The following is a 12,967-nucleotide window of genomic DNA, read 5'->3' as shown; positions in this document are numbered from 1 at the left end:
ACTATGCTCCCTTTCCTTGGCTTTTACATCCTGAGAATTATTATCCAGCATGTCTCTGATTACACTCCAGTAGTTTCCTATGGATTCCAGCTGCTACAGTTGCAGGAACTCTTCATATATAAATCAGCTAAATATATCCACTGCCTTTTGGTTTCTACTGAACTCTAGCAGATGAACTTGCAATGGCTGTGTCCTCTTAAATCTTTCCTGTCAGTGAAAGGGCAAGTCCTGGAGATATTTGATATTACTGGCTTTCCAATACTTCCTTAAAAATGTTTCCCATCTGTTTTATATTAAAATAGTTCTTACTATTTGGGTCACCCCAATTCAGCATTTTTCATTTTGACATCCTTAAGCCTTTAAGCTAAGTTTACTTATTATATAATAATGTATGTTTTGTGCATCATTTTTATTTTCATAGCCATTACACACATCTGATGGGTAATATCTACAGGTTAACAGATATGACAGGTTAACAGTCTTCGATCTTACCTCTAAACCTTTGTATGCTAGAGCTCTTCTATATAAAGCCTTGATATTAGAGTCATCCATCTGAAGAACATGATCACAATCCTTCTTGGCTTCTTCATACTTAAGCAGTTTCAAGAAACAAAGAGCCCTAATATAGTACAATCAGAGACAAGAGCGTGTAAGAGCCTTTTGCAACACTCAAAACAGCTTGGTGCTTATGCTCCTATTATTTCTTTATAGTCATTTGCCCAGCTGTGTAGAGTATTTCCATCTGAACAAATTATGGGCCCAAATGCCATATTGGTATCAATATACGGTGCTATAGTAAAATGAATATACAATATTGCAATGGTGCGATATAATAGATAGTGTGTTATGTGGAGAATGAAGTCCATTCAATGGGTTTGGGCTAATTATTATCTCTTACTTCACTGACCTTATAAGAGATATTAAAATGGTAACATGCATATTACTTGGAGCTCCTGCAGGAAATATAAATATGTTATCTACAAAATTGGAACTGTATTTCATTTACAAAAATGATGACTACTACAAACAGCTTTTCTCCACTAAAACGAATGATAACTGCCTAACAACCTGAACAAAGCTGGCTAGGATTTGGATGCAGTATTAGATATCTTGTTACCTGTTAGTGTAGATAGTCTTTTCCTGTGAATTTAGCTTTATGCACTCGCTGTATTTCATTAATGCTTCTTCATATTTACCCTTTTTCACAAATTCATTTCCTTGATTCTTAAATAGCTTGAACTTCTCTTCTGCATTATCACCTATTTGTCAATAAAGATAAATAGATGCCCATTCATTAATAGCCCGAAGAATATTTATACCTATTCAGAAAGCAAGTTCAAATACTTATAGAACATTCCTTTCATTATTAAATAAGGGAGTTTCCACATGCTCTTAACAATGCGGCTAACCTTATGATCTCACAAGACTTCTTTGCCACCAAAAAGTCAAAACTAAGCACCACACTTTCAAGGTATGTTAAACAGATGCACATAGCCACTCGCCCCAATGCTGCATGAGGAATGTGAAGCAAGATATCAGCTGAAAAATAGTGTATGGTCAATCCTTGAGGACTGCAGTAGTAAATATTTATTTTCAGTGAAGGAGATATGAAGGCCATCCCAAAAAACTCTACATTTAAATGTTGCATTTACCAGATTGTTTTAATTTCTACTTCTAAGTACTACAGTGCTTTGGATTTTGTCGGCTCCAGGACATGGTCTGATTTTCTGAGATGCTCTTTCGTAGAATGAGAAGTTGCAGGGAAAGGAAGGCTTAGGAATCTTAGCACAAACAATGAAAGACTACATAAACATCTCTGTGGATATGGAACCAACATCTCAAATATAACTTTTTTCCATAATGGTTCACTAATGATTCTACTGGTATACTAAAACAATATACACATACTAGGAGTCTGTGACAGTTGGTTTCTGCAAGTATTTGCAGCTTTCTTTTGTTTTGACTCTGAAGTAAAGCTTTCTCCATCCCACCAGTGTAACTGAGCAGAAACTGGGACAACAGGTATTGGTGATAACTTCTCCCTCCAATTTGGGCCATCCAGATCTATTAAGGTTCTCGTTATCCTAAAGTAAAACAAGTTTTATTATATATAACAATATTTTTTATTAAAAATGCTCACAGCACTCAGTGTTACCTCAGATCTATGTATGTACAAATTTAAAGTCTTTCCAACCTTTGTTTTGTTCAGATCAGTATTGGCCACTTAGATTATGTTATCCTTAAGACGCTTAGTCTCATTTCTCACTAGGTGTGAAAATGTTAATAGTAATCTTTAAGCAACTCTAAAAACATCACAGGACACCAATTAAAAAAAAATTAAACATATTGAGATACCTAGGCCACTTCAATTTAACTTAATTCTGTTTAATAAAGTCCAGAAACAAATACTTAGCAAGCTGAAAAAAAGAATTACCAGCAGGAGGAAGAGGAAGAGAAGGAAGCAGCTGAAATAAGGAGATGGGTTGCCAGGAAGAAAAGAGTAATAAGCAGTGAAGGGAAAAGTATAAATAAGACCTAGAAAGGGGGAAAAAGTCATTGGGTTAAGCATGACAGACAGAAACATTTTTAAATAACAAGCCAGAAACCAGAAGTACACCCATTTGTAAAGCAATTAAAAAAAAAATCATTTTCTGACCAATGCAGATTATTTGCAACAAATTTTGTATGCCTGACAACAACACACACCAGAATGAGAATAACACTGATGTAGCTGTAGGAAAATATCTGAATGATCACAGCAACCAATGATCTTCACAGTGCATCTATTTATCACATGTTCACTTAGCCACCATTTTGTTTAATGACCTGGTTGTTGGAATGGAATTCAGTCAATAAATGAGTAGTTAGGCTATTCTGGACAATTCTGAAAGCATGAATATTGAAATGTAAAAATAAAAAAGTTGGAAATTGTAATTCATGTTCTACACATTTTTCAGGTTGTATCATAATGCTAGGAGATCTTACAGTAAATATTAAATTAAACATTTTCTCAGTTTATTGAAAGTTCAGTCTAAAATATATTTTCACAAGGTGATAGATAATGTTGTATCCAGAGGTGGGATTCACTTACCTTCCCTACCGGTTTGCAAATGTGAGCGCGCTTTGGACAATGTGACCGGTGATACCTGGGAGGGGGGGATTTTTACTCTTTTAATTAGGTGAAAACTGCAAGAACTGTTAGAGTTGGTTTTCACCGGCTGTGCCGATATGATGTATCCAATAAATATGTTCTTTGAGGAATCTACCTGCCTCGGAATTCTGCTTTCAATGGGTGTGTTACTCGGAACACTGACAATATTATTAATACAACTTTACTTTTTTTGCCATACACCAATCAGTGATCTATCAGTGTGGCAAATGCAAATCCTTTAAAAATGACTACTCACACTGAAATAATAATATGCAATATCAATGTACTGATTATTTATATTCTGCACATTATGCTAAAGTACAGGAGTACTAATTCAACAAATAGAAAATTTACATATCAGTTAAATTCACACATTAAAAACACTACATAATAAATAAATCAAATATAACTTGCTAGGCCAGCGATGGCTAACCTTTTTGGCACCGAGTGCCCAAACTGGAATGCGCACACGCCGGAACGCCAGAAACTGGAAGGCCAGCTGGCTGGTGTGCAAGCACACGCCGGAAACCAGAAGAGCAGCTGGTAACGGTGCGCGTGCCCACAGAGAGGGCTCTGCGTGCCACCTCTGGCACGCGTGCCATAGGTTCACCAACACGGTACTAGGCCATTCTTTTGCTTTCCTCGTCCTACCAAACATCCATGCAAAAATTATCTGCACACATCCCTTCCTTCCCCCCCCCCCAAATATCATTTTGCATCAGTTACGAGTTATTCACATTGTCTTTGGGAGGGAAGATAGGGAATTGAGATCAGATGACATGGGATAGCAAATAGGATACTTTCCCCCCCTTAGTCTACAAAGCAGATTGATGTTTGTTTGTAACAACAGAAAGCAAAACAAAAATCCAAGTGCTATCTGTCCACTTATTGTGGACCAAGATTCAAAGGCTGGGAACCCACGTGAGAAAAGCTTTCCACTCTACTCAGCAATAGTATCAGAATCCCATGAATCAGGCATCTTGTTACTAAAAAAATTCAAATGTAAAAGTACTTTCACTCACATTTACATTACTAAGACAGCAAAAATAATACACCTAAAACATGAATTCAGAAAAAGAAAAATCAGAATTCTGACTAGTCACCAACTGATGTTTCAAAATCCCCAGCAAAGCAGGTTACCATAATTCAATTGGATGTGATTAGCATTTGTCTAACACTGGATACATCCACATACTCCAGAAAGGCTGTGGCTGGCACACCTACCTGATCTGTCAAACTTTTTAGCTGCAAGTATCTTGAGATATTTAAGAGCAATGCTGAGGAGCACTTCCGAGCTGTTTACAGGTTTGCTGAGAGAAGTGCCACCTCACACAAAGCAGGCATTTCATTACAGATTAGTTTTTCTACAGCTAGTATTCATTATCTTGTCTGGATTACGTTGCTACCAAATGGCAACAGATCAGGACTGCTACAGTCTCTGCAGGTCCTTTATATTAATATGGAGGATGGGTATCGCTGGGATTTTGTGACACCCAGATCCAATTTTCTGGATGATTACTTCAGGCTGTTCTATAGCGATACTAAGTAAAATGGAGAACAACTTCATTAGCCAATAATTGTGAGGCTGAAAAGCAGGCTACCGGTACTGTCTGCAGAATCTATGTTTCAAATGTTACTACACAATTGTTTTTCCATCCTATCTCAACTAGACAGTTCAAAACAATATGATCATCAATAGTATCAAAAGTCACATACAGACTCCATAGAATCACCAGAGACACACATGATCCCCTCTAGTTCCTAATGTAAATCATCCACCAGGGAAAATTAGGCTATCTCTGATTCAAAATCAGACTGGAAATTAAAAGACTGAGATTATTTTATTTGATACTTACGTCCTTAATAATACCGATTATCTGTATCATCCAGGAATACCTGGGTAATATATCCTTATATCAGACCTATACCATTTGTAGTAAACTGAACTTAAGCCAAAAATGGTCCAAATTGATAGTACCTAAGGATGGCCTTTAAGTAAAGTCTCAATATAGTATTATGTTTTTCTACTTACTTTTTGATATATCTAACAAGCTTTTACACTTCTAGTTCTTTGAATTGGGAAAGGATGGAAAAGATTGCCTTATATCACTACATACTTTCTTAAACTAACATGAACTAAAAAAAAAATCATGATATAAACCTTAAGAGAATGATTCAGAAATTTCTGTAATTACAGCATAATTCATGAAGTAGTTTTATAAAACTACTAGATATTCATCTCCTTTTCCCAGAGTCAGAATGCTAGGATTCTCATCAGTTACAACAGCTCCATGGGTCAATGCTACCATTTAGAAGACTGCGGTAGAATGTGTTGCCATCCCAATCACTATAGATTATTACCATAAAAATAGCTTCTCTCTCATATTATGGAATCTGTTTCATGAGAATATATAGCAATAGCAATAGCACTTAGACTTACAGTGGGGCAAAAAAGTATTTAGTCAGCCACCAATTGTGCAAGTTCTCCCACTTAAAAAGATGAGAGAGGCCTGTAATTGTCATCGTAGGTAGATCTCAACTATGAGAGACAAAATGAGAAAACAAATCCAGACAATCACATTGTCTGATTTGGAAAGAATTTATTTGCAAATTATGGTGGAAAATAAGTATTTGGTCACCTACAAACAAGCAAGATTTCTGGCTCTCACAGACCTGTAACAACTTCTTTAAGAGGCTCCTCTGTCCTCCATTCATTACCTGTATTAATGGCACCTGTTTGAACTTGTTATCAATATAAAAGACACCTGTCCACAACCTCAAATAGTCACACTCCAAACTCCACTATAGTGAAGACCAAAGAGCTGTCGAAGGACACCAGAAACAAAATTGTAGACCTGCACCAGGCTGGGAAGACTGAATCTGCAATAGGCAAGCAGCTTGATATGAAGAAATCAACTGTGGGAGCAATAATTAGAAAATGGAAGACATACAAGACCACTGATAATCTCCCTTGATCTAGGGCTCCATGCAAGATCTCACCCCGTAGGGTCAAAATGATCACAAGAACGGTGAGCAAAAATCCCAGAACCACACGGGGGGACCTAGTGAATGACCTGCAGAGAGCTGGGACCAACGTAACAAAGGCTACCATCAGTTACACACTACGCCGCTAGGGACTCAGATCCTGCAGTGCCAGACGTGTCCCCCTGCTTAAGCCAGTACATGTCCGGGCCCGTCTGAAGTTTGCTAGAGAGCATTTGGATGATCCAGAAGAGGATTGGGAGAATGTCATATGGTCAGATGAAACCAAAGTAGAACAGTTTGGTAGAAACACAACTCGTCGTGTTTGGAGGAGAGAGAATGCTGCGTTGCATCCAAAGAACACCATACCTACTGTGAAGCATGTGGGTGGCAACATCATGCTTTGGGGCTGTTTCTCTGCAAAGGGACCAGGACGACTGATCCGTGTACAAAGAATGAATGGGGCCATGTATCGTGAGATTTTGAGTGCAAACCTCCTTCCATCAGCAAGGACATTGAAGATGAAACGTGGCTGGGTCTTTCAGCATGACAATGATCCCAAACACACCACCCGAGCAACGAAGGAGCGGCTTTGTAAGAAGCATTTCAAGGTCCTGGAGTGGCCTAGCCAGTCTCCAGATCTCAACCCTAGAAAACCTTTGGAGGGAGTTGAAAGTCCATGTTGCCCAGCGACAGACCCAAAACATCACTGCTCTAGAGGAGATCTGCATGGAGGAATGGGCCAACATACCAGCAACAGCGTGTGCCAACCTTGTGAAGACTTACAGAAAACGTTTGACCTCTGTCATTGCCAACAAAGGATATATAACGAAGTATTGAGATGGACTTTTGATATTGACCAAATACTTATTTTCCACCATAATTTGCAAATAAATTCTTTCCAAATCAGACAATGTGATTGTCTGGATTTATTTTCTCATTTTGTCTCTCATAGTTGAGGTCTACCTATGATGACAATTACAGGCCTCTCTCATCTTTTTAAGTGGGAGAACTTGCACAATTGGTGGCTGACTAAATACTTTTTTGCCCCACTGTATATACTGCTTCACAGTGCTTTACAGCCCTCTCTAAGTGGTTTACAGAGTCAGCATATTGCCCCTAACAATCTGGGTCCTCATTTTACACACCTCGGAAGGATGGAAGGCTGAATCAACCTTGAGCCTGGTGAGATTCAAACTGCCAAATTGCAGGCAGTCGGCAGCCAGCAGAAGTAGCTTGCAGTACTGCATTCTAACCAGTGTGCCACCAAGGCTCTTACACTTAGAGTCAAGATTACTGGTAGACATAGAATTTGATAAATAACATCAGAGGCTACTGCAACTCTGTCTATTCCCGAATACTAGATTACTACTGATGCCAAAGAGGATATTTTAGCACACAAAATGGGATGTTAAATAACAAAAGCAATGTTCTCCCACTGGCTTGATGATACGCAAGAGTATACACATCACAATTATACAATCTTTACTGATTCAACTGGCTACAACATTTCTCTTTTTATTACCAGATGTTTAGAAACTGCCAAGTAATGCTCCTTGGCTAACCTTTTGCAGATTAAGATGCATTAATGTCAGTATATAAATGGATAGGCATTCCCAGTTTTGTGTAAAATCAATTGCTAAGTACTTGAATAACAACATCTAATAGTATCATTGCCCAAGATCACAGTATTTGAGTTAGGCAGCCTTATAAATTTCAAAAATAAATAAATGAATGCAAAAGAAAAATATGTCAGGACAGCTACATAAAAAAAAGAAACCATATCATTATGATGAGAGTAATTATTTTAAAAATGTGTGTATATAACATAGTCTCTCAAAGTGTTCTATACTGGTGGTTCTTTTAAATGTCATAAATGTTTACCTGTTAACACTGTCATTTGCAACCTGGATTCCACTATCTATTTGCAATAAAGTTTTATAATCCACATATGCCTGTTGGTATCGTTCCATTGACTCATAAGCCAGTGCTCGGCGTAGAAGAGGCTTAATAGAATATGGATGAAGTTCCAACGCACTAAAGAACAAATGTTAAAATTATTACATGCATTTATAAAAAATAAACATATAGGAAAGATGCAGAGTTTAAACTTTTTTAAACACTGATTTCATCTTAATCACAAGATTCTAATGAAATAAATTTTAGGAAGTTGGATAGATAAACAAAATGATTTATCAGTTGGTGTTACTACCATTTCACACAATATGCTTACTGAAATTTGTTAAGCTCTATTGACAAGACAAAAACTGTTCTATGCAGAACTGCCCACGCTCCTTTCAGTCAGTAAAGTTCTGCAGCAATGATTTCTTCTTAAAATTACCAATCAAGTCCATTAAAAAAGTTTGAAGAATAGGTGTCTATGCAGCGTTTTATATCAAAGAAACAGCTTCAATACTGTAATAAAAATCTTACATTAAGCTTAGGAATTCGAAGCAGGTGAATTAGCTCAAAACTTAAAACATTCTGTTAAAAGTATTTTGGTCAAGTCATCTAGATTTTCTAAACATAAATTCTTTATGGTTACCACGTGACATGAAAGTTATATTAATTGAAGTTCTAGTCCAGTGATGGAGAACCTTTTTGGCACTGAGTGCCCAAACCGGAACACACGTGCACGTGCATGCATCTGCCAGAGTACTGGAAACCTGAAGACCAGCTGGCAGGCATGCCCATGCCTGTTTTTTGGCCGTTTTCAGGCTGTTTTGGGGCCATTTTTGGGCCATTTTTCAGAAATCAGAAGAGCAGCTGGCGACGGTGCACGTGCCCACAAAGAGGGCTCTGTGTGCCACCTCTGGCACACATGCCATAGGTTCGACATCACGGTTCTAGCCTATGTTGGAGAGCATATAAAGAAGCTAACACCTTTGGTTGGAAACGCCCCTTTCTGGCCCCATTCTGGCTAAAAGTTAGAAAGACTGGACAATAGATGTTCAGCTATTAATGCTAATCTAGCTTTATTATTATTATTTCCTAGGATTTATTAAATGATATAACACAGGAAATTAATTCTTTGTTGCTGGCTTCCAGAGTTTCTTATAATGATACATTGGAAAATTAGAGTAGGAAATTGCATGGCTGAAAAATTCACACTGCAGCAAAGAGCTTTTAAGAATCCTTTAATTAAAGATTTTGGGTTCACACCTGTTTTTTCCTGTTTCAGTTACATCAGCAAAGTTGTTCTTAATAGATTACGCCACCTTTTTTGGGTATAACATGCTAAATATTTAAAATTACAAATATAACAAGATTACAAAGGTATTTGTACATACTACATGTACAAATACAATAGTATTCCCAAATTATATATTATATTATATAGGGCATATTAACAGGATAACATTTCTGTGATTGCATTTGCACAGTACAAACAAGAATTCACGTATTCTAGTTCCATTACATCACTCTACTTATGAATGATATAACAAAGCACTAAACGTTTTTATCTTAGCAGGCCTATTGCCCTTAATAATATATGGTAGACGATGTAGATGCATTACTGGGTATAAAAATATATTGGATCTAGACGTAGTTACTAGAGGAAATTTATAGAAATGATTGAAACATAAGTTATAGTCCCTCATCTGTTTTCAAATGATTTTTTTTCCTCTAAAGATCAGCCCAAAACAGTTCAGCATCCAAATATGAATTTATTTATTTTGTTCAATGTAGAATTTTTGGGGTCATGTTGTAGCACAGTAAATCAGTAATAATACCCTACCTTATCTATTTTACTTTACTATATAATATTAATACTACATAATGTTATCAGTTTCCCTACAGAATACCACAGTATTCTGTATGTAGTTTGTGGATTATATAACTTCTAAGTAAGTATAATAATATTACACATTTGCCATCTAGTATTTTTGTAGTTAATCAAAAAACTAAATATTTTTGTCTTTTTTATGTATGTCTACCTCCTGAGATCTGATTCACTAGACAACAATTAAGAACACAAAAACAGAAGGCTTTTTTAAAATAGTAGGAACATTGCAGGATATTCATGATAGAGGAGATTCTAATGGCAATATCTTTCTGCAACAGACTACATGGTTGCCTTAGTGTGTCAAGAAACATTTCTACGTAATTTGCAACTATGTTGTAATTATGATTCAACTCTTTGTAGATGCCCTGTACATGATTGCAGGTTTAAATATGAAACAGGAAATTCATGCATAAATACCCATCCAAATTCTATAATGAACTTCCTTTAACATTAAAGCCTTTCAGGCATTGTGATGCAATTTGGAAGAAATATTAACTAGCTTATTCATCATCTTCTTTCCTTTGCCTTACAAAAGAAGTTAGGTGCAATATATTCCAATGGAATGTGTGATAGCATTAATACAGGTTACACCTTTCAATTTATTAAAAAAAATTATCAGATTATAAATCTAGTTCAAATACTGTCATAATCACGAGATTTATTTTTCCCTGTTAACAACTGTTATTTACCTGTTACAATCCTGAATACAGTCAGCACAATTCCCTTCTTTTAAGTAACACGCAGCTCTGTTTGAATACAAAATACTTAAATCCTCTGGAGCTTGGATTCCTAGAATTACAATTATGGAGAAAATTGGTTACTGAAATGCAGCTGCTGTTACCATAAAAATATGCTTCATTGGGTTCCCAAGTTTCACTGCAGTAATAGAGTTGTGCTAAAAATGCACAACTGCAGTAATTCAGTTGCTTCAAGGAAATTTTTTTTTTAGGCAGTTACGGTAATTTTAAATATGTAACCCTTAATTCAGCTTCTAGGAAATCTACATTACAAAATTTCAGTCATCTATTGAATTTGAATTCAATTTTATAATTGGCTGTTACTGCAAAGGAACCTTTTATCTGCTAGTTCCGGGAACAAAACAAAAAGGAGGAAAAATCAAAAAGCTTAGTGGTATTTTAAAATCATCTTTTTGAAAAACGTTGCAATCATTGCATATAAAAATATATACATAAAATATGTATCTCACCTGAACTGAGTACATTTTCAATTGCTCTGGAGTATTTCAGCATAGCTTCTCCAAATTGCCCATCCTTAAATAATTCATTTCCTTCAGTTTTCAGTTTTGCAGCATTAGCAGGCAGCAGAGTAGAACTGCTTTTTCCAGCCGCTGATGATTCCACATCCTTTGGTTTTCCTTCCCCAATTTCATTTCCATTTATATAGCTGCCCTGGTAGCCATTTATTTCCTTTTTATCATCTTGCAAAGATTCCCGTATCGTTTCTTCCAATACACCTTTTTTAACATTATTCTCTGAACGGTCTCTGGGCTTCTGGGCTTCTTTATGGTCTGGTTTCCAGGCGCCTCCTCGACTATTGAACTTCTTTTGTACATTGCCCATGTCGGCTGGCTCGCTTGTGCTCTCCTTTCCCACCAGCACTGCAGTTTCTACAAGGAAGTGAATCAGCTGGGTTAGAGTGTGCATCATTGGAAGGAACCATTGTCAGAACAAAGCAGGGGTGGACTGAAATGTTCATCAGAAAGTTCACAGGATATTTAGCTTACTGAAAAGAACTGAGCCCAAGATTTGTGTATCTTGTAAGTGATTATAAAGACCCAAACAACTGCTATTAACAGAAATTTAAAACTGCCGAGTCTGCTGTTATTTCAAGACTAGTGGGACCCTGTTTTTGCATGACACGCAGTTCACCTGGAATTAACTATCTAAATACTAGGTATTCAGTGAAAAACCCCTCAGTAAATTATATGGAATTAGCAATCATAACTATGTTAATAAACAGACTTACTGGGTGTCATTACTGAAATATATTAAGTAGAAAAGACTATTTTAAAACATGTACTATTTTGTAAAATGTAGGTGTTTTTATTTCTATTGAAGAAAATACCACTATGGATAAATTGTTTGCTTTTAAAAGCTTTATAAAGAAAAAGCATTTTAAATTTCTGATATTATTCAAACATTATTTTGCAGAATACAATAAACTTGAAAATATCAGTATCATTGCTTTAAATTGTAACACTTTTAGCTATTATTTAAATATGCCATTGTGAACAGATATACTTTGTCTTTAGCTTTATTTCCCACTTGGAAACTGTTACACATTAATTCCAAAAGTTATTCAGACTTTTAATGTGAACAGTCATCAAAGGAAAACTATTGATATTGAAACTGTAAAGAGTTCAAAGAGATAACAGGCATATGATCTTTACTGAAGCTTAATAAAGTAACAGAATAATACTTTGCACATAGAAACATTCAGATTCAAGTCCCTGATATCGCTTGGTAGGGTTTAAAGAAATTTCAAAAATCTTGGAGAGTTTTTAGTCTTTGTAAAAATCCTAAACTAGATTGACAGTGTTTTAAAAAACAGAGTGCAATCTACTCACTGTTTCTGAAATGAAACATTCAATAAACTTACTTCCATCTCCAGAACCATTTACAAATTCTCCTTCATTTGTCTCTTGTTCTTCTGATTCTTCAATTTCTTCAATGAATATTCTTTTTCCCTTGCTTTGGGTCTGAGATATAGGTTTTGATTCTGTCAGATTCTTATCAATATCTAGTAGCTTTTTCTGTAGAATAATAGTAATATTTTAGTTAAATATTACAATTTGTACTTTCAGCTGTACAAATCTTATTATGGACTGGATTTAAAGTTGCTTTTAAGCCCATAAAAATCCAGGAGTTTGTGTGAGTTATTAAAAAACATTAATTTCTTTTAATGGAGTTTCTTTAAGCGTAATTTAGATCCGGATCCAACTTTATGTCATTTAATCATGAAAGAATTGTTAGTACTCCTAACTAGTTTTTCAATTTCTACAGGGCACCTGTCCAACAATTCCTTTT

The 12,967-nt window shown here is 36.0% G+C and overlaps 1 protein-coding gene across 4 annotated transcripts in view; it reads right to left on the bottom strand.

The window, feature by feature from the left end:
• Positions 1-12,967, bottom strand: part of SPAG1 (sperm associated antigen 1) — a 29,816-nt gene that overhangs the window by 5,586 nt on the left and 11,263 nt on the right. For all 4 annotated transcript variants that reach the window (XM_034422532.3, XM_034422533.3, XM_087891371.1 and 1 more), the window contains 7 exons: positions 12,540-12,693; positions 11,128-11,547; positions 10,610-10,709; positions 8,018-8,170; positions 1,909-2,084; positions 1,118-1,259; positions 493-619 (listed from right to left, as the gene is read on the bottom strand). In XM_034422532.3, the coding sequence (XP_034278423.2) occupies positions 493-619; positions 1,118-1,259; positions 1,909-2,084; positions 8,018-8,170; positions 10,610-10,709; positions 11,128-11,547; positions 12,540-12,693 (1,272 nt within the window). The remainder of the gene's footprint in view (positions 1-492; positions 620-1,117; positions 1,260-1,908; positions 2,085-8,017; positions 8,171-10,609; positions 10,710-11,127; positions 11,548-12,539; positions 12,694-12,967) is intronic.

The sequence above is a fragment of the Pantherophis guttatus genome, chromosome 3 (genome assembly GCF_059756535.1).
Source record: "Pantherophis guttatus breed Tessera chromosome 3, ASM5975653v1, whole genome shotgun sequence".
Taxonomy (NCBI): Eukaryota; Metazoa; Chordata; class Lepidosauria; order Squamata; family Colubridae; genus Pantherophis; species Pantherophis guttatus.
This window is presented reverse-complemented; position numbering and strand designations above follow the sequence as displayed.